The sequence below is a fragment of the Antechinus flavipes genome, chromosome 1 (genome assembly GCF_016432865.1).
Source record: "Antechinus flavipes isolate AdamAnt ecotype Samford, QLD, Australia chromosome 1, AdamAnt_v2, whole genome shotgun sequence".
NCBI lineage: Eukaryota > Metazoa > Chordata > Mammalia > Dasyuromorphia > Dasyuridae > Antechinus > Antechinus flavipes.
Window position 1 is genome coordinate 15,030,449 of NC_067398.1, and position 27,777 is coordinate 15,058,225.

The 27,777-nt window shown below is 43.8% G+C and overlaps 1 protein-coding gene across 1 annotated transcript in view; it reads left to right on the plus strand.

Moving 5' to 3' along the window:
* BMPER (BMP binding endothelial regulator) overlaps positions 1–27,777 on the plus strand; it is a 280,694-nt gene that overhangs the window by 147,461 nt on the left and 105,456 nt on the right. Inside the window, exons 7-11 of the mRNA XM_051979397.1 lie at positions 1,703–1,802; positions 8,618–8,727; positions 13,954–14,094; positions 18,186–18,290; positions 25,632–25,677. Coding sequence (XP_051835357.1) covers positions 1,703–1,802; positions 8,618–8,727; positions 13,954–14,094; positions 18,186–18,290; positions 25,632–25,677 — 502 coding nt within the window. The remainder of the gene's footprint in view (positions 1–1,702; positions 1,803–8,617; positions 8,728–13,953; positions 14,095–18,185; positions 18,291–25,631; positions 25,678–27,777) is intronic.

Here is a 27,777-nt window from a genome sequence, read left to right on the forward strand (position 1 = left end):
TAGAAAGTGGAAAGTTTTGCAGAGGAAGGGAAACTGGTTCTAGTCACGTTGTTTATTTCTCATCGAATCATTCAAAGCCTACAGTAGATGAAACAATGCACTCAGCCAATGAAAAGAAATGCCAGTGAGCACAAGTGTTTATTAAACACCTACTGGGTGTCCATCACTGTGTATCGGGGGAGGTGAGAAACAACCTCGTCCTTGTTCTGAAGAAAGTCATAAAGAGGAAAAATTGGAAATAATCAACAGATACGAGTCAGTGGTGGATTGGGAAAAGCTCCTTGGATTGGGGATGATTTTTAGCTGGGACTCAAAGGAAGTTGAGGAATATGAGGGAGAGCATTCTGGGGATGGGGGTCGGCCATGACTGGTTGGAGAAATGGAAAATAATTCAGGGAAAATGTAAGGATGCCATTTCCCCTGGATTGTTGGGTACGTGGGGAGGAGTAAGATAAAAGAAGACTGAAAAGTAGGCTAGATCATGAAGAAGGGCTTTGGATGCCAAACAGAGGATTGTTTTTGATCCTGGTGGCAATGGGGAGCCACAGTTTATTGAGTAGGAGAGTGACATGGTCAGGCCTGTGCTTTAGTGGTTTATTGGAAGACACATTGGGGTGGGGAGAGATTTGAAGCAGGCAGGCCCCTCACTAAAGCTATTGTGATAGTCTAGGTATGAGGTGATGAGGGCCTGAACCAGGGAAGGGAGCAGTGTCAGAGCAGAGAAAGCGGCGTCTTTGGGAGATGGTGCCAAGGAGAAATCAATAGGTCTTGGCACTTGGCTATGGAGGGGAGAGAGTGAGGAATCTGAGATGACTTCTAGATTGTGAGCCCGAGGGCCTGGGAGGACGGGGTTGCCCTCCACAGCAAAAGGCAAGGGAGGGGGTGTGAAGGATTTTGGGGGAAAGGTAGCGAGATATGTTTTGGACATACTGAGTTTAAGGTGTCCACAGAACAGCCAACTTTCTCCTTCCAGTTTTTTCCTTTCCCCCTATCGTGACACTCACTCACACATAGATGTCCACACATGCATTGAGCTCAGATGTGAAATGAAAAGCACAAAGCCAAGGTACTACCCAGGCAATACAGATCATCCCAGTTCCAGTCAATCACTTAGCACAGTGCTGGACACATAGTAGGTGCTTCGCAGATGTTTATTCCCTTCCTAGATGTTTAAAGTCACTGGTGTCAATATCAAGGAAGGACCTGTCATATTTGCTTTTCCTTTTAAAAGGGATTATTTCTCTTTCATCATCTCTTAATTCTGGCCCCCATTCATTTGGTAGTTTTTGGGGAAAAGATTTCACTGATCCCATTGCTATTTGAGAGTCAGGGTGGTATAGTAGATACAGTGTAGAACTTAGAATCTGGAGGATCTGGCTTCTAGTCCCATGCGGGACCCTCTGAAAATCACTTAATTTCTCTTTGCTTTAAGTAAATCCCTCCAGAGTCATAGACTCACGCTTTAGCAGTGGAGTGAGGTCCCATGCTGGGATTCCCCTAAACTGATGAAATCACAATTGAGGAAGGAATGAATGAGAAAATGAAGGAAAATATTAATGAAAAATGCTTAACTAGTCTTAGATTGAACAGTCTTCACTTGCAGGCTCTCCATTCTGAAGCGGTCTCTGCTAGAGCTGCTTGGGGCTTATTTCCTGGATGTAAGTGGCTTTTTATTTGTTAACGAGGTCTGTTTTCTTTTCAGGGCGGTCAGACACAATGCGTGAGAGAAGTCTGCCCCATTCTGTCCTGTCCTGAGCACCTGAGTCAGACTCCACCAGGACAGTGTTGTCCCCGATGTGTAGGTGAGTGACATTTTCTGTAAGCTGACCCGGGTCACTGACTTTGAGAAGGGTCTGTCCCCCACCAGACACCTCTCTTCCCGCCTTCTTTGGTTCTTTTTAGCCAGCTGGCACTCACAGTACCTTCCCTACTTGGGAAGGTCCCGGTTTGTCCTCCATGTTCTCTTAGACTCCATCAAACTGACTCGGTTTACAATTTGAGAATCGGCTGCTTCTATGTTTCAAATAAACATTTATATATATACATATACATATATAATTTATATATTATATATTACATATTATGTTTTATGTATTATATACTATTATATTATTCATATTATTATATATTATATTATTTTTACATTACATATTATTATATATTACATGGTATTATATATATATAAAATCAAAAGGCAGATAAAGAAAGACCCTCACGAGGCTCACGAATATGGCCTCATATCTCAAAGATTCTCTTGTCCAAATGGACATTCATTTTCATTCGCATGAAGTTCATGGATCATGAAGCCCAAAGGATGTAGCCTGGGAACATTCACACTATGCCCACTATGTCTCTTCCAGATCTATGGGGGTGATAAATGTCCTAAGCCAGAGTCACAGCAGAAACATCACTGCTAATAATATAAGAAGGAGGATGAGAGTAGGAGGTAGAACAACTTTAGTGGATGGAGAGTGGATACGAAGTAGTAAGTTCTGGGTTCAAATACTGCTTCTAACACATCCTAGCTGTGTGATTCTGGGCTAGCCAATTCATTTTCTAAGCCCAGTGAAGGACAGCAGAGGAAGTTTCCTTCAGGTAGCTCCCTGTTGTTGTTTAGCTGTTTGAGTAGCGTCTGACTCTTTCTTGGCAGATACTGGAATGGTTTGATATTTTCTTCTCCATTTTACAGATGAGGAAACTGAGGCAATCAGAATTAAGTGATTTGCCCAGAGTCCCACAGCTACTAAGTGTCTGAGGCCAGGTTTGAAGATGATTCCTGATTCCATATTTATACCCTTGAATTAGACCAAATAGTTCTTTGAAGTTGACATCCCCGAAAGCTTTCCCTTCCTTATAGTTTCTCATATAAGCAAAGGCCATTGTGCTGATGTGGTCCCACCTACCTGCCCTACTAGTTCATTATATCAATGAAATCACAAATCCGGGGCAACTAATAAACCTGGAATCTCCCAGATGGAAGAACTCTCTCCATCCTTGTAGGTTAGAGTTCAGCAGTGATTTAGTGGAGAAGTCCTAGGGAATATTCCAAAACTCAAGAGCCGGAAAATGAGTCACCGAGGGCACCCAGCTAGGAAGGGGCTATAGGAGAACCTGGAGCCAAGCCGGGCTTCTCTCCACCACCCCATGCTGCCTTGCACTGTCATAAATGAAAGTGAGTGTGGAGGACATAATTAATATCATCACCCAGAATTTGTTGTTTTGGGCGAAATAGTACAGGAAACCAGCATGGGACATGAAGAGCTCTAAATGACTCTTTTTAGGAGCCTGTTGTGCAAGCTGTAAACAGCAGGAAGGCGGTGGTACTTATGGTGGGACCTGTAATGCTCATGGGTCTTGAGTCACTGGAAACATTTTTCTGTCTCTGTCCCTCTCTGTTTCTCACTGATTTTCACTTATTCTTTCTTTTCCTTTCCTTCCTTCCTTCATTTCCCTTTCTCCCTTCTTCTTCCTTCCCTCCCTCCTTCCTTCCCTCCCACCCTCTTTTCCTTTCTTACTTCCTTCATTCCTTTTCTCTCTCCCTTCCTTTCTTTCATTTCTTCCTTTTCATTTTTCTTCCTTGTTTCCTCCATTCCTTTGTTCCCTCAATCCTTCTGTTCCCTTTTCCTTCCCTCCCTGCCTCTTTCTCTTTTTTCTTTCTTTCTTTTCTTTTTTCTTTCTTTCTTTCTTTCTTTCTTTCTTTCTTTCTTTTCTTTCTTTCTTTTCCTTTCTTTCTTTCTTTCTTTTCTTTCTTTCTTTTCCTTTCTTTCTTTCTTTCTTCTTTCTTTCTTCCTTCCTTCCTTCCTTCCTTCCTTCCTTTCTTTCTTTCTTTCTTTCATTTCTTCCTTTTCCATTTTTTCCCTTATTTCCTCCATTCCTTTGTTCCCTCAATCCTTCTGTTCCGCTTTCCTTCCCTCTCTCCCTCCTTGCCTCCCTCCTTTCTTTTCTTTCTTCACTCCTCTCCCTTTCTCTCTCTATTCTCTCCTTGCTCTCTTCTCCCCTCCCCCTCTCATATCTGCTGGCTTATATATAAGCAAAGAAGAGATCAAGAACATTGAGCTGTGGCAGAACCGGGGGGAGCCATTCAGAGCTAATGTAGGGGTTTCATTTTCTCAAGTGTTTTTCATTTCCCCACTATGTTTTTATATCCTTGAACTAGACCAAATAATTCTTTGAAGCTGATATGCTTGAACCCAGAGATCTCAGAAAGCGTATAGTTTCTCATATAAGGCAAGGCCAGCATGCAGAGGGTGAGCATTCTGTGCATGTATGTGGGTGTATGTATGTGTGTGTGCTCATGTATGTGTGTTTATGTATGTATGGGTGTGTTGTCATAAGATATACCACAAAAAGACCAGTGAGCCTCAGAAAAATCCAAAAATTGTAACCAAAAGAAAAGAGAATGGTTTCTTGGGGTTAGACTAAATCCATAAGGGAAGGAAGTGTAGATGGCCTAGGGCAGCCTAGCTATGCAGACTTGGGGCTCTTCTTGAATGTTTCTAAACAAAAATGTCCTTTCTTACTTGGGCTTTTTCTAGATTGGGTGTCAGGGCAAAATTGGCTGATCGTCTGGCGATGTGACTTGAAAACCAAGCCAACAAACATGGCTCCAATATCCTGAAATCGAACACCAGCTAAGTTGGCGGAGTTCTGGGCACCACTTGGCTGGTAAACTTCCCTGGAACCCAACTACCCCCCATGAAGTACATGATGAATTAGACTGAGTCATTTTTCTTACTCAGCTTTCATCATTTGGAGACAGAAGCCCGAGGTCAAAACTACAATCTGCCACTTCCTTCCTTTGCAGAATTAGGCTGATCCCTCATCTTTTCTGAGCCTCAGTTTCCTTATCTATAAAGTGAGAATTGACTCAACGGCCTCTGAATCTTGTCCCTTCCCTACACTGGTTTCCCTAAAGTGGAGAGTGGAGCTCAAAGGCCTTTTTCAAACCCTCTGATCTACCTCAAAATCAAATAGTTAAACTGTCCCAAATGCAATAATCTGTGAGAGACATTTTACAAATCTTAAATCATGATAGAAATATTAGTTATGGGAAATAACCCACTTTATACCTACCTCATGGGACTGTTGGGAGAAGCAATCGAGTCACGTATATAAAATGTTTTGTGAGCACATGGCTATTAGGGATAAAAAAAATAGCACTTTATATGGGTAAAAAGAAATCTCTATATGGGTAGATATCTCCCTAACTCACTGGAAACTTTCATCTAAGGTGAAATATATATATATGTATGTGTGTATGTATGTATGTATGTATGTATATATGTATATATATATGTGTGTGTATATATATATACATACAGAGAGAGAGAGAGAGAGAGAGAGAGAGAGAGAGAGAGAGAGAGAGAGAGAGAATGAACAGTTGATGATCTTTCACAAGCAGTTAAATGAAAAATAACTACCATACTGGTCATTTTTTACTCTTTTAAATTTTAGTTAGTTAAATTTTTGTTTGATACCCTATCTTCTATATTCTTGAAGAAAGTATTTATACATACAAGTGGGAAGAGTCTAACTAAACTAGATACTTTGGGTCATTTTCTTTTCTTCATCATCAACCGTATTTTCCAATGTATATTTTTTCACCATCATCTTCGTCATTACTCTGACATCACTGAGTAACAGTGCATGGGATGACTTGTCTGGGAAGCTCTGGTCAAATTCAGCTTTTTCTAAATCTCTTATTCTCTGCAACAGATACTAGAATTTAGGCAGTAGTTATCTTCCTGGTGTCCTTTTTGCCCATAGTGCCTATAATGAGACCATAATGGGCACTGCAAGGAGAAATGAGATGCCCACAATGGAATTATGCTTTTTATTGCCTTTGCATGCATGATGACAACTCAATTAAAAAATCAACAAAAATCCATGATATTCTAATCACCTTTTAACTCATTGTCCAACACTCTGTCCCTTTCACTGCAGAAAAATCTAGGGCCATTTTGTCTCTTATGTTGATTCATGAGTGACCTTGACCAAATGATCCATCAATCGGTGGCTTCTTTCCTGGCAGCAATCTTTTTTATACTATTTTGTCTAGTGCTTGTATAGTTGTAGACCAATTATAAAGCTGTTCTTGAAGACTTTAGAGCTCAGAACTACTAGAATTCACACTTTTGGGGTATAATTTTCAAGAGCCCAGCATCACTTCCACATATTACTGGGGCACCAGAAGGAAATTATTTTGGGGAGAAATATTAAGTAATACATATCAAATTATTGACTTGTAAACTAATTTATAGAAGTTTTGTTTTGGCAAACATTTATATTTGTTGATTCCAAAAAAAAAAATAAAAACATAAACTGAGTTGTTTTCAGTTAAAATAAATAGAACTTTAATAAATTAAAATGTCAAGAGAAAGATAGGTTCAGAAATTATTCTAATTAAAGGAAAAATGACTGAAATTGCATGTATAATATTTAAATTAATAAAAGATATGAATTCTTTAAAAAATAATTTATAAAACTTTCATGAATTTTACCAAAATGGAGAGAAAATCCAGTTTTCCAAATTTAAAAGGTAGCTATCAAAATCTAAGGAAATCAAAGAAATATAGGTAGATAGATATGAATCAGAAGAAACACTCTGTCCAGTGAGTATAATATGTAAATATAATAGGGTCTGTGGAGATGATCACCTTTGCCATTAAGGGATTATTCAGCTTTGCTTATGTTCCCTGGGATGCCTGGGGCCCAATCCCAAGGATTGTATTAATAGCAGTGTTGGTTGGATGGGGGCATTTGTAATGCTCCCAGGAGAGACTAGACAGCGATCCTGAGAAAGGGATGATGGGAGGTTCTTCCAAGAGGAAGAAAGAACAAAGTGACAGAATAAGAGATGAAAGACAATCATCATGGAACCCTGATGAACTGTGGGCTTCGTCTCTTGCCTGGATGAGACCATCAGGAGGCTTTCTCAGGCTTAGTGGAAGCAACAATGGCACAAGGCCCTTCTCCATTTCTACGATAAAGCAACAAATTTTCGGTCATATTTTAGCAGCAGCGATGCTCTTTGGCACTTTCTTGTCCTGTTCTTTTATTTTTCCATTTGCAGACTTCTACTAGTTGTCAGAACTTAATCTTTTTAAAAAGGCTTTGCTGACTCACTTCCATTAGAGTCCAATTCTATTCTACCGAGATGCAGGTCAGGCTTCCAGATCACCTTTGCTCAAAGGGGCCTTGCTTCTCTGAGAGACTGAAAGGTCACAGGGCTTGGAGGTGGAAGGGTCTTCAGAGGCCGCTCCTCCTCCTCTTGTTCTGAAGAGAAACTGAGACCAAGAGAGCTTAAGCAACCAAGGACCCAAGGCCATGGGTAATGGACAAAGGTGCCTTCCCTTCTATTGGCTGGTTTTTGTTCTTCTTATTTTAGGAGGAGATGTCCCGGAGATCTTGGTGCTGAAGTTGAAAACTGCACTGAGACTCTTGGGAGGCTGTGTTTGTGTGTGTGTGTGTGTGTGTGTGTGTGTGTGTGTGTGTGTGTGTGTGTATGTGTGTGAATGTGAGTGTGTCTGTGAGAGTGTGTGTATGAGTGTGTGTGAGTGTGAATGTGTGAGTATAAGTGTGTGCATTGTGAGTGTGTGAGTGTGAGTGTGTGTATGAGTGAGTGTGAGTGTGTGTGTGAGTGTGTGTGTGTGTTTAAGTAGAGCTGTTATTCCACAGGGAGCTCTCAGGTGAGCAGATTCACTCCACCTGTACAGGTCACTATCTCTGCTGTAACTTATAGTCTTCAAGGTGGCTTGGTGCCCTAATCTATTCAAGGTCACATTGCCAACAAGGACTAGAGGTAGGACTTGAACCCAAGCCTTTGATTTTGAGGCTGGCTCTTTATTCTCTGCCATGCTGATCTATTTGCACATCTGTGTGTATATATGTATGTATGTATGTATATATGCACCTATGTGTGTGCCCATATAAATCTACATCTAGACATACAGCTGCACATATATGTGCACACGTACAACACAAGCACATCCTGGGACGGTGGGGTTTGTGTCAGCGGGACAGGCTCTGTTTGAAGCCAGGCTCTGCCACTACCCACCGGCATAGTCCTGGGAAAGCTGGTTCATTCTCCAGGCCTCAGTTTCCCTCGCTGTTGGGCCCATGGCTTGGGGTCTTCTCCTCCACCTTGGCTCATCCCAAGTCTCTGGGCCATAAATAATGATGGTGAACTCCTCGGGGATGTCTGTGGAGTATTAGGACGTGATACAGGATTGAGTCCAAGGCCTTTGGGCCTTACAGCTGAGGGAACAAAGGGTCAGGGATGTCCAACAGCTTCCCAGAGGACACAATACAAGCCGGGCGCCAGTTCCTAATCCAAGCCTTCCCTTCTAGCGGATCGTGAAGCCTTGGGGCATTTGGAGCATATTGGGGCGTGTGAGCCCAGAACTGACACTTCTGCCATTCTCTGGACGTCCCCACGTCGGCTTTCTCACTTTAATGGTCCATAATCACGTACCGCCCGATGCTGTGGGCTGAGCGTCCCAGAACCTCCCAGTGGGAACTCACCCTGGCGGCCATTCAGGCGGATGCCTTTGAGCCAGAATCCCCAAGGCCTCCCTCTTGTCTCCTCGCTTACGTTTGGATCCCTGCTTCTCTCCAGGGCAGAGGAAAGTGTTTGATCTCCAGTTTGGAAGCTGCCTTTTCCGCAGTGATGTCTACGACAACGGCGCCTCCTTCCTCTACGACAACTGCACAGTTTGCACGTGCCAGGTAAGTCGGGTCCGCTTAGGGGAGCAGAGGATCACGGGTCCCCCCGGACCATCGGGCCTCTGTCCAGCCCTCTGAGAAGCGAAGTAGCTGAGGCCCCGGGAGGTGACTTGCCAAGCTCACACAAGCTGTAGGAGTGACAGGAAGAGCTTAACCCTTTCTGTCAAACAACCACAGCCCAGGGACGTTTGCTAGACAGATCGAGCCCAGACCCCAGAACTTATGAACCTTCAGGGTGAAAATAGCTTCGGAGGTGACTGAGCACAATGTCCGCAGAAAAGGGGGTGCCGTGGTCAAGGCCACCGCGCCCCTCGGTCAAAGAGGAGTTTGGCCCCAGACTTGCCCCTTGATGTGTCATTGATTTGCCACAAATGCTTGACATTTTCTGCGGCGCTAAGTACTTTCAAGAAGCCCAGGGAAGCTCATCGCTACCTCATTTGTGTTTGGACAGAGGGGAGCTGGGGGTCCTAGACCTTCGGTGTCTTTGTGAGGCTTGAGGGTCATTTCTTAGTGCAAAATCTGAGAGGCAGATCAGAGCGTGTCTGTTTTACAGTCATTAGGATCATGGATCTGGAGCGATAACGCGCTTGGAAGTTATGGAATCTTGAACAGAAAAGGAAACTGAGGCCCTAGAGAGAAATCATGACATTTCTAAAGACAAAGGAACCTTAGAGGCCATGTGGTCCAACCCCTTCATTTTCAAATGAGAAAACTTAGGCCCAGGGAAGTTCAATTATTTGCTTGAACAAAAGTTCAAATGAGTGAATAGAGAGGTTGGAAATTGTGACTCCTGATTCATCATTTTTTTCTGCTGCAATTTGCATCAAAGTGATCAAAGGGATGGGAAAGGGGGGGGAAGAGAGAGAGAGAGAGAGAGAGAGAGAGAGAGAGAGACAGAGAGAGAGAGACAGAGAGAGAGAGAAACAGACAGATAAAGACAGACAGAGAGAGAAAGGGAAACAGAGGCAGACAGAAGAGATACACACACACCCAGAGAAACTCCTTCACAATTACAGATACAAATCAGTGGTCAGAAATAAGGGCTCAAACTCTCCAGTTCTTCTGGGCCATGCTTTGTTAACTCACTTCCCTGTTTGTTAGAGTCGGAGACAGGCCAGGGAGGGCCCTTCCATACTTCCCTCACCCCAGCCCAAAGTCTCCTCTGTTCTCCATCTCCTTTCCTGTGCTTGTATTATCAACTACTAAATATAAGGCCCCTGCTGTTTACCTTGGCCTCCTTCCTGGGCATTTTTGTTGAGCCCCAACTCACTCCTTGCAGCTGGAGGTTTCTCAGGGGAGGAGAGGGCCTGGCCACGGTGGCAGCGTCGGAAGGCCAGGAATTCTGGCAGATGACAGTTTCTTAATGGAGATCTTGAGGCTTTGACGGCACGCATCATTTTCTGACTTCCTTGGACTGCCCACCTGCCAGGCTGCCCTGCTTCCCCAGGAGCCAGGTCCTGGATATTCCCCTTTATTAGTCCCCCATTCAGAAGCTGCTGCTTGGACATTTTCACCAGGCTCACCTTTGGGGGAGATCGAGTCGCTTGGAGCAGGGGTGTCTCATCTTTTGGTAGGAAGGTGCAGAGAGAATTTACATTTCCTGGAAGTCTGCAAATACAGGAATGGAAGGGACAGGGTGGGGTTCAGAAGCTGTAGGAAGGGGCAGGGTGGGGTTCAGAAGCTATAGAAAGGGACGGTTAGGGTTCAGAAGCTATAGGAAGGGGCAGGGTGGGGTTCAGAAGCTATAGGAAGGGGCAGTTGGGGTTCAGAAGCTATAGAAAGGGACGGTTGGGGTTCAGAAGCTGTAGAAAGGGACGGTTAGGGTTCAGAAGCTATAGGAAGGGGCAGGGTGGGGTTCAGAAGCTATAGGAAGGGGCGGTTGGGGTTCAGAAGCTATAGAAAGGGACGGTTAGGGTTCAGAAGCTATAGGAAGGGGTAGGGTGGGGTTCAGAAGCTATAGGAAGGGGCAGGTTGGGGTTCAGAAGCTGTAGGAAGGGGCAGTTGGGGTTCAGAAGCTATAGAAAGGGGCAGTTGGGGTTCAGAAGCTGTAGAAAGGGGCAGGATGGGGTTCAGAAGCTATAGGAAGGGGAGGTTGGGGTTCAGAAGCTATAGAAAGGGGCAGTTGGGGTTCAGAAGCTGTAGGAAGGGGCAGTTGGGGTTCAGAAGCCGTAGGAAGGGGCAGGATGGGCTTCAGAAGCTGTAGACACTCCCAGCAGAGAAGATGGATTAGGGGGAGAAACGGTTGCCCCAACTCACTCCTTGCAGCTGGAGGTTTCTCAGGGGAGGAGAGGGCCACGGTGGCAGCGTCGGAAGGCCCGGGAACAGGGATCGGGGTGGGGAGGATGCGAGAACAGCTGGGGAGCCCTGACTTGGAGGCTCCGTACAGTCTCCAGCTTCATCCTTCCCTTCCCCGGCAGCCGGTGGGAGCTGACAAGACAATTTAGAGACCAAATGTCCTGACTTTGTGGTGGCTTTGTGGTTGTCTGTGAGAAATAACATGGTGGTGGATGAGTCTGTTATTGGAATGGGGCTTAATGTCATTTAAATCACTCTTGAAGGCCTCTCTTTGAGTAATGGGTTTAACAGCAGAGCGCTGCAGACTTCGGTGACTGTCTCTCCAGCAGGAGTTTGGCAGACTGTTTTCATTTCAGGGGATGGATTGGATCCTAAGGACACAGGAACTTTGTCCTCCCTGATGGCCCGGGTCCAGTGACTCCCCCGGTTCTGCATCTGTCCCTGACCCTATACCTGCATCGGGGTGGTCTCCACGCACTTCCCATCGGACTTAACCTATTCCCGACTTGTGGTCAGAGCGTGGCCGTTGGACAGAAGCCGGCACTGCTAGTCAGAATGAGGGGGGAAGGCAGGCGGGGAAAAGGGCAAAGATTTGTCTCATTCAATAAACATTTATTAGATACCTACTGCGTACTGTGATCTGGTCAGGCATTAGAGCTACAAAGACAAAATGAAACCGTTCTTGCTCTGTCAGTTAGTCAGCAAACATTTATTCATTTTTCAAAATAATGTCTTTTGATACCTTTTGTTTTTACATCACAATTCTTAGTAGGACCATCACCTCCCCATCTCTCCTAGAAAGTGGTCCCTTAGAAAACGAGTCAGAGTGAGGAAGACAGGCAATTCAGCAAGAACGAGCAATAGTATCCACACACTGCAATCCCTCCTCAAAGAAGTGGGCAGAGGGATGGGACAAAGTCAGAAAGCATCTATTAAGCACCTACTATTTGCCAGGGCACTGTGCTAGGTGCTAGGGAAACCAAAACAGGAAGGGAAATTGTTCCTGACTCTGCTGGGAGAAATAACATATTAAGTATAGACAAACTGTTTACAAGATTAATATGAGCTAATTTTGGTGGGAGAAGCACTAGTAGCTGGGGGGGGTGGGGGACCAGGAAAAGCCTTAATAAGAGGTGGTGCTGGAGCCGGGATCTGAGAGGAGCAAGGTTTCTGGAATGAGAAGAAAGGCATTCTGGGTATAGGAAACTGCTAGGGTAAAGGCTTGGAGTGGGATGCAGAGGACTGAATGTATGCAAAGGAGCAAGGAGGCTCTGAGTCAATGCCATTGCCTCCTCTCTGTTCTGCGCAGAAGATTCCATTTCTCCCTTCTCACTGAATGACCCTCATCCTGAAATTCTCCCCATCCTGGCCTCCTGACTCCCCTGGCTTGCTTCTAATCTCAGTTAAAATCCCACCCTCTATGAGAAGCCATTTCCAAGCCCCCTAAAAGCTGGTGCTTCTCCTCTGTTTCTGTAATTTATCCTATCCTATCCTGTTATCTAATTTATCCTATCCTGTTTATCCTAAATAGCACTTTGCTTCCCTCCTTAAACTCTTAAGTTCATTTCTTTTGCTTTTTTTGGGAGGGGGGGATTAGCACATAGTAGGCACTTAATAATTGTTTATCAATTATTAATTTTTATCAATGTGTTTATCAGTGTGTGATCAACTGGAAGCTAGTTCATGCAGGACTTCAGTTGCCAGACAGAGGAGTTTTTATTAAATCCTCAAGGTAATAGGGAGCTGATGGAGTTTGTTGAATAGGAGAATGGGGCTTTAAAAAAAAAACATTCTTTTAGTTGAATAAAGGATGGATTGATTGGATGAAGCATGGAATGAACATGGAGACCAATTGCAATAATTTAAGTAATATAATTATTATTAATGTTTTATTAATTATTGCAACAATCCAGGCAAGAGGCAAGGAGCAGGTATTGACTAAAGTTGTAAGTGTGTGAGTCAAGAAAAAAGACTGAATAGAGTAGAACGGGACACTTGGCGATGATGGTCCAGTGTATTTGGGAGGCCTCCTTACTGGGTTTGATGGGTCTAGGTGGCTGTCTCAGCTCTCTTTCCCAGCAGCTAGCCGAAGGAGACTCAAAATCCTCTTCCTGGTCTACCATGAGCTTTTGGGGATCTGGAAAGTGTCTCGTTATAGCTGTGATTTATAAAGCACTTTCAAAGATTTTCTCCTTTGAGCTTATCATTCCCCATTTTCCAGATGAGGAAACTGAGGTAAGAGCAGTTCAATGACTTATTAAGGTCTGAAGCATGAATTGACTTGAAGTCTGGTCACATCCTGACCCCAAGTCCAGCATTCTTTGGAGAGTCTCTCACGTGGTCTTCACATAGTTCCCTCTGATGCACCTTTTTATCTCCCCCCATCACCTAGCACAGTGATAGCACATTCCCACTAAATATTTATTTAGGACAAAAGAGGATGACTATGGCTGTGGAATATTAAGTACAGTCACAGCCAGCTAATCATATCTGTTAATTTTGCAAAATGTTCTTTTCCTCATTCTTTTTTTATGAAAGAAGGGATGGCCTACTGGATAGGAAATAGAAGAGGAATATATTTGGAAATGAAAGTGATATAAAACAAAAGATATCAAATTTAGAAACACAAAAATAAGTTGTGCTCATAAATGGGAGTCTGATAAACTAGTGTTTTGGAAATATTCCAGAGGAGAGCAATTCTGAGGGTGGAGGGACCACGTGGTGGGGGGTGAGGAAAGGGAAGGGATTGATGCTTGACTACAGGTTGGGGGGGAGCAGATGCCAGTGTGTGAGCAAGATAATATCATTTCTTCTTCTCTTTCTTTTTTTATTTAAATTTCTTTTTGGAAAAAAATAAAAAAAATAAATTTCTTTTTGGATAATGTCATTTCTTAAGCATTCTCTTTCTTGTCTTTGCTGTTGCTTCTTGTGCAGGACTCCACCGTGGTGTGCAAGAAGAAGTGCTCTCCCCCGGGAGCTTGTGCTAAGAGCAAAGACCCATGTTGTGAAGAGTGCCTTGTACGGGTGCCCCCAAAAGATGTCCGTGTGTGCAAGTTCGGGAACAAGATCTTCCGGGTAATGTCACGAGCAGGGTTCTTGGGCTCCATTGTGATGATGATGGCTGTCAATAGTCCCAAAGGAAACCAGTCTTGGGATTCTCTGCCTCTGTGGGATCTCCAGAGGCTTAAGCACAGTTTGAGAAGCAGATCAAAAGGACAAGTTTGTCCCCCATTTCCTCACTGCCTCTTCTAAACAGGGAGAGGATCCAGGGTAACCCCAACATCTGCTGATATTAAGCCCTTAGGGAACCTTCTGGGCGCCATCCCCTGGGTGGGACCATCCTTTTTTTCCATGGAAAGGAACTGGAGATTCCACTTATCCTCCTTTCTCAGAATGTCTGTTAGAGGAGCTTTGTGGGATAGTGCTCTTGGATCTTACCATGTCCTGCTGATGGAATATGGCACGTGTGGAAATGAACATAAATGCGAATGCATTTCAGGAGGGAGAGAACTCTAGAAACTGGGAGGATCGGGGAAGAACGTTGAGGAAAATGGGATTCTATGGGGTGGAAATAAAGAGGAAAGGAAGTGGGAGAAAGAACAGCCTGAAAGAACAAAGTCCCAGAGGTAGGAGGTGGGACATCATAACTGAAGAGCAGTTGGCAGGCCAGCATGACTGGAACGGAGCTCAAAGAAAACTGAGGATGAATGTATTTCTTTGCATTAAAATTCCTAGTTAACTTTGCCTATTTTTCCTTCCTTCCTCCTGAGTCTCTGTGGCTTTGGCCCCTAGAAATCTGATCCTCTCCCCTGATTCATTTCTCACTGCTCTGGAAGTTCACTAGCCCTTTGTTAAGGCTGGTTGTACATGGAGACGGAGCTTGGCGTCCTTGCCTCCCTCTCCCAGCCTGCACCTGGGTCCGGTGTCACCCGTGTGCCCTCCGTGTTAGGGGGTAGCCCGTCTGCAGGTCTCGGCCAGCTGCTTGTTCCTGTCTCAGAGCCCCTCTCCTCCACTGGACCTCCCACTAAGTTCCCCTTTCCAGTCCCAATGAAGTGCTTGGTTCTCAGCTCATTAGCGGAGCCTCCAAGATGACTGATCGTCCCAGAGCTTAATGAATGCTACCTTTCCTGGAGCAGCTTATGAGAACCCCCCACTTCCCAAGGGTCTCTTGGATCACTCAACCCTCAGGTCCTCTGCCCATTTCCTGTCTCCCTCCCCTCAAAGAAAGATGACCTTCCCCCTCCCCCACCATTTTCCTGAGACTCCTATCACTACAGTCTTACCATAGAAACCTACTTCCAAACACTGACATAACAACATTTCCCCTAGCAGGAAAGGGAACCTTCCATGGTTGGCTCCTGCCAATGAACTGTCTGGGACTCGCTTCTTTCTCCTTTGCGTGGGTGGCTTGGTTCAACCTGGTGGTGATTACGCCTTGATGTTATGGACACAGTGGTCTGAATCTAATAGAGAATCTAATTCCATTGCTGGTTCTGCTCAGTAATAATAAGTTCCATTAAAAAAATATTTCCTTGCAACTTTCAAAGTGCTTTCATATGTATCCTCTCATTAGATAACTCTTGGATCTCGCGTTTCCTCGCCGCTGAGAAGTCCCGGTATGGGAATTCTCTCCATCCGCGCAGATCACAAGCTATCTCTACTTAGCAGATAAGCCCCTGGGAACTGTCCGAAACACATAGAAATGGGGGACTTGGCGAGCGTCACATGGTGAATAAAAGTAAGGGGCAGGTTCTGGATCTCAGGATCTTGGTGTGGAAAAAGGGACCTCAGGAGACCTCTAGACCCGAGGTATCAAACATGCCGCCCGCTTGACAAATATTTCCCACAATACTCAAATTGAAATGTAATGGGGAAATATCTCACAAAATGAATAAAAATACAATAGGACATAATAGGTCATGTTATATGTGGCTTTCTAAATCAGTAGGCTACTGGCAGGGCTCCTTCTATATGGCTGAGATTTTTATAGTTGTCTTTTTATAGTTGAGTTTGACACCACTGGTCTAGACTAGGGTTTCTTCAACTTTTTCCACTCCAGCCCTTTTTTAGCCAAAGAAATTTTTACATGATCCCCAAGTATATTGGTATATAAAATAGGTATACAAATCAACGATCATAAACTATAATTTTGTGATCCCCCCCATTCAGTGACAAGTCCTTGTATGAGGTTTAAGGAGCTGCGGCCTAGACTGCTTGTTGAAAAATCCTTATTCCATCAGCCCAGAGAAATACCGAATCAGCCTTTGCTTGAACCCAGTGCTTCTAAGGGAGTAACAGCCCATTCCACTTTGACATAGTAATAATTATAAAGTAGTTTTCCCTGATACGAAGCCTAATTTTTCCTCTCTCGGTAATTTCTACCACTGCAAGTTGCAATTGTACCCATCCCTTTGAGGTAATGTAGGTCTTCTGACTCCCAGAATCATGGATCACAGATCCAGAGGTGGAAGGGATGTCAGAGTTTATTGAGTCCAACATCCTTATGATGGGGAAACTGAGGCTCAGGGAAATTCATTGACTTGGCCAAGGTCACACAGGGAGTATCACACGAAGTTTTTGAACCCAGGCCCATTTATCCAGATTCAGGACTCTCCTCCCTGCACACCTGGTTGCTCTAACCTTCCGGGCAGGCGCTGTGCTTAGTTGTGGAGCCGCAGAGATGCAAATAAAATCTGTCCTTGTGCTAGAAGGAAGCACAAAGTGAATGGACATAGCAAAGTCAACATGAAAAAACGGACAGGATAGACACAAAGTAAGAAGAGACATCCACTGTGTGTTTGATGTGTGACTGAGAGAAGGGTGCCAAGAGTGTCCCCAGAACAAGGAACCGACATCTACCCCCCTACTCCCATTCCAGAGGGTCCTCCCTTTCCAGGGAATGAAGAAAGTGTCCCCAAAATCTTAGGGCAATATAGACTCCTAAACTTTGGAAATACTTTGTCTTAAACTCCCGAGGAAGACTTTCAGGGTATTGATCCTTCCTGCAGAGTTTAGTGAGCAGACAATTGGAGTTAAGAATCAAAAAGACCCGAATTCAACTGTAATCTCTGATACTTATTAGCTGTGAGATCCCCTGCAAACGACTTCCTCTCTGGGCTCTCAGTTTCCTCTTTGATAGCATAAGGGACTTGGGTCAGATGGCTTCCCTGGAAGGCGTCTGAGTCTTTGAGGCTTTGGGGGGACCCGGGGGAGAAAGCAGCACTAGGTTGGAGTCTGTGCTGGTGAAGGAGGTCCCCACACTGATCTCTCAGGTCTGTTGCCGTTGCTGGTCACGCTCCAGTGATTTATGTTCTCTCACAGGATGTGACAGGCTTCTGTTTTGTTTTCAGGCCCCTCTATCTTGCTCCACATCTCCATCTTCCCACCCCACAAACCGCTACACCGCCCTGTGCAAGCATTAACAAGGCCCAGGGGCCTCTCGTGCCTGGGACAGAGCGTCAGTCACTCAGTTACTCACTGTACTTGGCACAAGTAAAATCCGACAAGCCGTGAGCCAAGACGGCTCCCCAAACAACCGTTTCTCAGAGGAAGGAACAAGTCTAGGAAATGCTTTCCAAATGAGGCCCTTGCATGTGGGGAAGAGGATGCCAGCATACCTGGAGGGCCCCTGCACATTTACCTTCATGGGCTCTGGGACCTGGGATGCTTTCAGCCGATCAGGTGTCTGTCAGGGGGCTGCCAGTCACCTGAATCAGGCTTTGTTCTTTGTGCCTCCCTGCCCTGGGCTGTGCCAGAGGGCCATGGCATCAAGGAGCTCGGCTCCCTGACATTTCAAGGAAACATCCTTGCGTGCCAGGACCTCAATGCCTCAGTCGTGTCACCGAGTGGAAAATCAGATTGTCGTAACCCGTTATGAAAATTCATGTGCGATCCTATCCCTGGCTGAGGGAAACCAAATAAACAAACAACGCGCGAGGCAAATGTCGTCTGCTCAGACTCCAGACGATGCTCTCTGAGCCATGGGGACAAAGAGAGAATTCCCGTGCTTGCCATCCCAGGGAAGGAGATGGCCAAGGCAAAGCCTTTTAGACTAAACAATGGCTTCCCTCCCCAACGGAACGCAATCCTGTCCTGGGACGGGAGAGCCCATTGAGAACACTTGTGCTGGAGCGGCTAAGTGACTGCTTCTATTGTCTCCTCTGCAGGATGGAGAGATGTGGTCCTCCGTTAATTGCACCATCTGTGCTTGTGTGAAAGGCAAGACTGAATGTCAGAAGAAGCAATGCATTCCTATCAACAGCTGCCCACACGTAAGTGGCAAAGGCCCGCTCTTGACTTTTATTTTTGTCTCTGGCAAAGGCAGAATCCCGTGGGGAGCATCTAGCTCCGAGCCTGGGACCAGAAATAGTTCCAAGTGCTAGAAAACAGAACAGTGTGAGAAGGCAGTGGGGTGTCATGGAAAGAGCTCTGGATCCTCCTATTTATTAGTTGTGTGATTTAAGACAGTCTCTCTGAGTTTAGTTTACTCATTTCTAAAATGAAGGGGCTCGTCTAAATGGCCATTTAGGGTTTTTCCTGCCCTAAATCCTTCTCAAACAACAGCCTCTCAGGACTGGTTCCAGATACCCCATCCAACCTCCAAAAACTACTAATGCATTTGCATTTGATGTACCCTGTATATATATATTACCTAGTTATTAACACATAGTCTCCCCCACTAGAATGTATACTCCCTGAGGGCAGGATCTACTTTAAAAATATTCTTAATCACTTAGCACAATTGTTGGCAGATGGTAAACACTCAATAAATGCTTATTGAATGACTGAGTGACCAAGAGCAAAAGTTCTGCCTTGCCTGAATTTGGGATTAAAAAAAAAAAGTTTCCTTTGTCATTTGTCTGAAATGTGCATCCCTTCCCCACCCCTTTAACTTCTTGGATTGTTATTCCACATTATCTCCTTGATTTCCCATCATTCTCTGTTTTTTCCTCTTTCCCGTTTGTATTTTCCTCTCTTTTTGAATCTGCTCATTCTTCTTTCCATCGTTCACTCCAATTCCCCAGTAGTTCCCCCTCTTTCTCCGACCCTCGCCCAGATTTTCCCCCCTTCTTCCCACTCCTTATCCAAGCCTGCAATGTCGGTCCAAAGGAAAACAGAATTCTCATGGAAATCTTTCTTCCTCTGATGCTCATCATCCTGTTCTAACTGGGCAAACCATAAAATAAGTTGTATCTTTTTTAAAAGTATGAGCTTTGTTGAACGAAGCTTATGGAATAGGAAAGTTTTTCAGATGGAGGGCTCATTGGGGGGAAAAGGTTCAACTTATCAACTTCTGGCAAATTAAGACACACACACACACACACACACACACACACACGGAATGTTAGAATATGTCCTCCCTTCCCAGTTATAGACAGCTTTTAATTTTATTCACATCTGTTATTATTGCAAACAAAACCCTTGCTGTTTTCCTTGAGTGCCAAGGAAGGCAAAAACTACAACAGCTGTTTCTGTTGCACAACTGAATGAAGCCTGGAAGTAGGGGTGGGGGTGGGGAGGGAGAGAGTAAAACCCTAATTAGTCTTGCTCTAAAAAACCTCAGACGTAAAACTGAAAACCTCACATAAAAGAAGAGGGGGAAAAAAAGGGAGAGACAATAAATAGACTTCAACATGCTTTGCTTATAAATATTCATTGGGAAGAATGGGATCACATCATTTATGCCAGTCCTCGGGGAACCCTCGCTGCTAATGAACCCATGCCACACATGGTAGCAATAATGGGCTTCCTTATTCGACAAGACAAAAACAGGATGCCGTGCCAACCTGGGGGCTCGGGCAGGCAGCCCCAGCGGGCTGGAGGAGCGCAGCCAAATCCCTTGAAACCCTGCCACATGGAGAAGGGTCCCTGCTCTGGGCTCCTAGGGAAAAGTTAGTGTTCAAGGCTGTCATTTCTTGATGTCCTCAACTCCTCATTCAGCTGACACGTTGGGTCAATGGCCCCAAATGAGACCCTTGAGGTTCTGTCCCTAAAAGGAGGCATTTCCCCACCCCTCCCCCTTGTCCTTCCCATGTTGGTCTCTGAATACCTTCCCGGAGGCCAGGGTTCTTTGGCCCAGATCCCGAAGTCCTTTGGTCCTCAATGCTCCTCTCTCAGGGACGAAGTTTGGGGAGGACTAGCTAATTCAGCCGTGTTCGGAATCTGTAATACTCGCCCTCCTTTTCTACCTTTCAGTTTCAGGCTGTTGTGTGTGGGATGTACACACAAAGACCTCTCCCATCTCCCACCTTCCAAGCAAACAGAAGGCTCGGTAGGAGCCTTTCTTTATTTCTAATTATTCCTGATTCTTTCTTCCTAATTATTCCTGATTGAGTGAGTCTCTCTCTCTCTCTCTCTCTCTCTCTCTCTCTCTCTCTCTCTCTCTCTCTCTCTCTCTCTGTGTGTGTGTGTGTGTGTGTGTGTGTGTTAATGGATACAAGCCTCGTTGGGTGGTTAGATGATGGAGAATACACTAGAGCTGAATTTAATTTAGTCAACAAGCAAGTATTAAGCTCTAATTTGTGCCTAGACAGGGACAAAAATGAACACCTCTTCCCTTAGAATGCTTGTAATTTTTGTACTCTCTTCATTATGGTCAGGATATTATGGTGAAAGTTCATAGTTTCCAGTTTTAAAAAAATGGACCTGCATTATTAGAAAGAAGGAAAAAACTCAAGGGGAAATGGAACTCTTTACCAAGTGTACCCAATAGACAAAATGGAAGTGCTTTGGATTTTAATGGCTACAAAGTGTAAATCACTTTACAATGATAAGAATTCTTTCCAGAATTCTCAACAGCCTTTTAATTCAAAAAGTGGATGCTAAGCATCATCTCACATCATATTCAAATTGTTGTGTTAGAAAACCTGCATCTCAGCTCTAAGTCTAAGTGTTTAATGATATTTTATAAGTTTGAGTTAGATAAACATTTCTCCCATCAGCATCAAGAACTAGCCTTTCTACTCGTGCCATGAATAGACTTAAAACTTTAGTGTTCCATTATATTTCCTTTCTCAAATCTTTTTTTTTATAAAACTGTTTTATTTTCAAGACATATGCATAAATCATTTTCGGCGTTTGCCTTTGTGAAGCCTTGTGTTCCATTTTTTTTTCTCTCTCTCCCTTCTCTCTACTGTGTTGGGATGGCAGGTAGTCCGATATATATGTTAAATGTGTAATTCTTCCATAGGTATTTCCCCAATTATGCTGCACCGGAGAGATCAGATTAAAAGGGGGGAAAGAATGAGGGAGCCACGACAGACAAGTGAGGATGCTGTGTTGTGAGCCACACTCAGTCCCCCCAGTCCTCTCTCTGGGAAAGGATGGCTCTCTCCATCACACGAGACCGTTAGAAACAAACTGAATCATCTCTCAAATTTTGAATACGATATTGCTAACTCTTTAATGAAGTTCAGATCTATTTCTGTTCGTAGAACATCTACCTCAGGATTCCTTGGAAGATCAAATGAGTTATTTGTAAAGTACTTACTTAGCACAGTTGCCTGGTATCTAGATGAGGTATAATAAATCATTTTTTTAAAATAAAAAAAAGGAATGGCCCTGGCTTCCATTCTGACTGTGACTGTGTAGACTTGGGAACATAATTTTCTCTCGTTAGGTCTGTTTCCTTCTCTGCACTTCAGTTTTGTCACCTGTAACCTGTCAGGCCCAAAGACTTCCAAAGACCCTTCTGGGTCTCAGTCTATGGTTCTGTGGTGCCCCAAACCCCTTCCAGCTTCTAGTCTACGAGGAGAATCTTTGAAGTAAAAAAATTGAGCCCCGCTTTCCAGACACACGACTCTTGTCCGTCAGCCTCTTGGCCATCTCCGTCCGCTGTAGCCACGGCCGTCCTCCTTAGCAGAGCGGCCCAACAAGCCTGTTCTGCGACCACTAGGTCCATACTGAAAGGAACATGGGCTCTGGGCCAGAGAGGAGAGTCACAGAGGCCCGAAACATCTCCCAGGAGAGGACGTAGCATTTCCTACAGCTCCTGCTGATGAAAGTAGGTTATTTTGCCAGCAGAGATAGGTACTTTCTTGTCGCATTTGGCAAGAGGCCTGATATCAGTAATGTTTGTCTAACCAACCCTCAGCTCTCTCCAGGTTTGTGTGTCGCAACATGGATTTTTGAGTAGGAAGAAAATAAGCATTTATATAGCACCTATTATGTGCCTGGCACTGTGCTAAGTGCCTTACAAATATTATGTCATTTGTCACAGCAGGGACGAGGTTATTATCATCATCTTGTCTTATAAGTAGAGAAATCTGAGGCAAACAAGGAAAAGTGACTTGCCCGGGATCATCCAGCTACTAAATGTATGAGGCTGAATTTGAACTCAGGTCTTTCTAGCTCCAGATTGTGCCCCCTTGATGTCTCAGTAGCAATAAACTATGGGCTTAAATCTTACTCTCTAAAGAAGATTCCTGATTCATACCTTCTCTACCTCCCATTACTTGTACCTTGCCCTCTGAAATGACCTTCCTTCTGTGCTATGTCTTTTATACGCTTAATTATTTACTCGTGCCTAACCCAATTAGACTATGAGATTCTTGGGGGCAGCAGCTTTTTGCTTTTCTTTATATCCTCCTCTGGCACATAGTAGGCACTTAATCATTGCTTGTTGATTGACTGACTGATAGACACCGAACACTTGCAGTCTGCATTGCTTGAACCTTGAGGAAGAAATGGTCATTCAGAGAAGGATGCTCTTAAAAAGGGTGACATGGACTCCTTAGTTTCCAGGCAGGCAGCCTGTGATGGTGTTTCTACTTCTAGTAATACAGCTTTGAGGGAGAACTATGGGTCTTAGGTCTTTATCTAAGAATTAGGTAGAACTAGATCTTTTTTGATCATCTAGTCCAATCCCTTCATTTTACAAATGGGGAAACTGAGGCAGCGGTTTGTCCGAGGTCACTGCAGTAGTCAGGAGGAATTTGAACCCAATTCTTTTGACTACATATCTGTACCAGTTATTTACCCACAAACCTTAGCTTCTAATCTGATAGAATTTTGAGGTTCTTAGCTGAATTCAAGACCACATCCCCTCCATTACCACACAAATCCCTCACTTAGGAACAAGACACTTCAGCACAAGGATTGGCTTCTTATAGATGAAGAACCAAAGGGCAGAGAAAAAAACTTGAATCCACTGATCCAGGGAACAGAGAATCCAGCCAGGACTCAATTGAACAAACTCAATTGAACAAACATTTATTAAGCAACTATTACATGGCAGCTATTGTGCGAGGTGATGGGAATATGGTAAATGGAGCCAGCCCTGCCCTCAGGGAGCTTACATTCTCCTAGTGGGGGGTAGGGAAACAACAAAGAAACACAATACAAAGCTGATGCAAAGGGATTTCAGGGGGCTAGAAGGGCGCTAGGAAAGGTTCTTGGAAGAACTGGTGACTTGAACTGCTCATTGAAGGAAGTTAGGGATCTCAAGAGGCAGAGATAAAAAGAGAGAAATTTGGGGAACAGTGTGGGGGGGGTCGTACAAAGACGTACAGTAGGAAGTGTTAGCATGTCACGTGGGGGAATAGCTAGTGGTCCAATAGGCCTAGAACATTGAGTGTGCGGCAAATGAATTGTTTTAAATAAGCTGGGGAGTGTAGGCTAAAACTAAATCTCAAACAGATGAGTTTGTACCACATTCTGGAGGGATTCTCTGAAACATGGTGGTACTTGTGCTTAGGGATTTCAATCTGGCAACTAAATGAGGGCTATATTAGAGAAAAGAAAGATGAGGTAAATTGGGAGGCTGTTGTGATGGTCCCCAAAAGGTGATAAGAACTTAAGTTTAAGGGTGAGCACAGGACAGATGGGAGAGGAGTTGTGGAGGTGAGATTGATAAGATTTGACAATGATTGGAAACTTTGGGTGAGGGAGAGGGAGAGGGAAAAGTTAAAGATAAACCTGAGGTTGAGAACCTTGGTACCTGGCAGGATGATGGTACCCTTGGTAGTTATAGATAAATTGGGGGAAAGTTAACAGATTCCTCATTAAGTCTGAGATACTGATGAGATGGCCAGGTGACATCCAACATATGGTTGGAGTATAAGAAAGAGGTAAGGGCTTGAAATGGAGACTTGGGAGCCATCTTTATAGAGAGGATGAAAGAGCTACCAGGAGCTAAGCAGTTGAAAGGATCCACAGAGGGAATGTGGAGGGGAGAAGCCAGGGCTATTGGATGGCTACTCAGTCTCTAATATTCAACTTGGAAGAGACCGCCTACCGTTATCATGGAAGGCCCTCAATAACAAGTTGGAATCCTCATCCAGTAATGGAATTTAAATACTTTCTGAATTAATTTGTAGAGGTCATCAGAGGAAAGAGAAGTGCAGGATTAGAGAGAGGACCTGTTCTCAAGTCAGAATATTATGGTTTTGAGTCGTGCCACTGACACATGTGGGATGGATGACCCTGGACAAGGCACGTGCTTCAGGAACCTTTCTAATGCTTTCAAGTTCCAGTTGCATGAACTGGAACTTCATGAGTTGCATGAAGGAGGGAATTTTCATACCAGGAAATAGTATGATTTGGAAAGGGCTTTCTAGGCTGTCTGGATCTACTGTTTTATTTTTCTAGATGTGGACATTGAGATCCCAATGCATAGTTGTAACTCTTTTAAAAAACATCAGTAAATAAACCTTTTTTATACTAGTCCAGTAATTTCCAGTATTTTTCCCCTCTGGACACACACACACTCTCTCTCTCTCTCTCTCTCTCTCTCTCTCTCTCTCTCTCTCTCTCTCTCTCTCTCTCTCTCTCGGCAATTGCAGTTAGGTGACTTGCCCAGGATCACACAGTTAGGAAATGTCAAGTGTCTGAGACCAGATCTGAACTCAGGTCCTCCGACTTCAGGGCTGATGTTTTGTCCACTGCGCCACCTAGCTGCCCCCGAATGAATTTAACCTCAAAACATATCCCATAAGTCATTTAAACTAAGATAAGAAAAACAAATTCAACTATTAAAAATGAGGGAAAAAAGGGCTCAGATTAATCATGGGATGGATTCATTCATGATGTGCTTATTTTTGCCCTCTGTGTTAGAATAAAGCCCCTAAAAGAAAATGTCGAACTGAAAAGAAAGGCAAAAAAAAAAAAAAAATCACCATTTCCTTCCTGAATAGAATCCATGTTCCCCCTTCAGTGTTACCCTTTTGCCTTTTGGTCCTTCTAGGAAACTGAAGAGCAACTTGTCATCTTGAAGAAATGGTGCTTGATAGCTTTCCATGATTGTGCTGCTTAGAATAATGTCCCCAGCTTTGTTTTTCCTTGAGAAAAAGCATGAAACCACCATTAAGGCAAAAAAGGCCCTTGTCAGAAAGGCACTGTGCCCAGTGCGGATGGTAACTGGCATCTCAAAGACCTGGATTCTGATGCTCCCTCAGATGACAGCCCCCCACTTTGTGACCTTAGCACGGAACTTAAAACTTTTGAGCCTATAAAATGGAGATTTTACACTCACCTCCCATGGTTGTGATGAAGAGCAGTTGAAATAATGCATGAGAAACATTTTGCGAATTGTAAAATGTTATAGACCTGTTAACTCTTAAAAAAATAATCTGTTCATTAAAATGAATGTGTTTTTTTTTTTCCTTCCTCATTAGGGTAAAATTCTGAATAGGAAAGGATGCTGTCCTATTTGCACTGAAAGTGAGTAAGTTCTTTCCTTTTTACCAAAAAAAAGTTGTATTTTTACAATTATTGTTTCAATCTGGGGATGTCTATGGGGCAGGGTTTTGGCAGGGATAGGGGGAAAAGGTTTCGTGTTCCACCAGGTCGGCTGATATCATCTGTTTTATGTATGTTCTGTTGCTTTGAGGAATAAAATCCAGCCGTCCCACTTCCCTACAATGAGTGGCAGTCAATTTGTTGTTTCCCCTCCCCAAGAAGTACAATTAAGGCAGATGAATGGCAACCATCCCTGTAGGAGGTGACGGAGAGAGCTCTCCTGATGAAGTTTTAACAGGACTAGATCATTGGAGTGTCCATTATAAGTGTTAATGACATTTGCAGTCGAGTAAGCTAAGATAATGATACCTAGTGAAATTCGACTTCATGAATAATCCAGAAGGGATATATATATATATATTTCCTAGCCTTGTAAAGTCTGACAGCTGCAGGCCCTCCCTCCTTCCTCTCATTCCCACTGTCTGTTTCCCTGAAGTCTAAAGTTCTGCCTTTGCCAAAGGCAAAAAGGCCTGTACCGATAGCAAAGGGATGATTGATGTGACAGCTTCTATCTTCTTCTATGTGTAGCTGAGTGTCTAAAAATGCCCTGTTCCCCTGAACAATCGGTGAGTCTGATTTGTTCCCGGGACTTCCCATATCGCTTTCCGGCACTATGCGCAGAGACACCTCGGTTTTATAGAAATACGGCTCCATTGTGGATAAATCTATCTAGTGGGAAATAGAGAGATCAGCTCCATCCGCATGTTGTCCATGAGGTGTCAGTATCCTCCGAGAAGGGGATGTCACTGGTACAGATGTTCCACTAACCTTCTTTTAGGTGCTTAAGAGAGAGCTTTTCATGATTGTACTGCTTTGTTTTAAGAGAAAAAGTTAAAAAACACCCCTCAAAATAGAACCAAGCATGGCAAATCCTCTTAGAAGGCATTTGGATTTGTGGAACTTGCCTCGAATGGTAATTTCGCTGAAGCAGAGAGATGTTTATTACTTTTATCTAACATTAAACCTAACGATTTTGAATCTCACTCACTATTTAGCTCTTCTCATGAGTGGAGGCTTCTGGACCATAGATGCGGGCAATGGGCTGAGTTTTATGTATGGCTCTATTCCCTGTCCCACTAGCAAATCTAGGATTTTATTGGTTTAGGGAATATTCAGCAAAGACACCTTCTAGCACTTTAGATTGACAGTGGTTTCAAATGCCAGAAATTTGCCTTGGGGATATTAAAAGACCTTGTCCAGAGTCCTAGAGTTGATGTATTGAAACTTGAAGCAAGGGCTTCATGACCTGGAGACTGGTTCTCTTTCTTTGGTTTCAGAGGTGCTTTTATGTATTTCTTTTCTTTTAGACTTAGGCACACACATTCAAGTAATATAAATATTTGACTAAAGGAGAGAAAATTTCTCCTGAATTAATGAACATTTTTTAATAACTATGGAGCACATTTAGACATATTCACATATACATGGGACCGAGTGACATTTGACCTCTAGTTTCTTTTTAAAACATTATATTGAGGTATTTTGTTTTTTTATCACCTGAATTTCCCAATATATCCCTCCTTCTATCCTTCCCTGCAAACCATCCCTTTTAATAGAGGGGAAAAAAAGTTCAGCAAAATTAATCAACATAGAACGAATCTAATATTGTGTACAATGTCCTACTGAATGATGATCTGAACAAAAAGTACAGTTTTCTTCTCGGATCTCTTTTTTGGGCCACGCTTGCTGGCTTGTGATTTCACTGGTCGAGAGAAATCTCTCTCTCCTGATGCCTATGGCTCTTTCTTTGCAGCTTAAGAGAGTTGTCTGGGGACCCAGAGAAATAAGTTGTTCAGTTGTTTCAGTCGTGTCCATATCTTTGTGACCTGGGTTTGCTTTTTTTTTTTAAATTAAAGCTTTTTTATTTTCAAAATATATACATGGATAATTTTCGACATTCATCCATAGAAAACTCTGTGTTCTAATTTTTCCCTCCTTTCCCCACACCCTTTCTCCCAGTTGGCAAGTGATGTGCAATTCTTCTATACATATTTCCACAAATATCATGTTGCACAAGAAAAA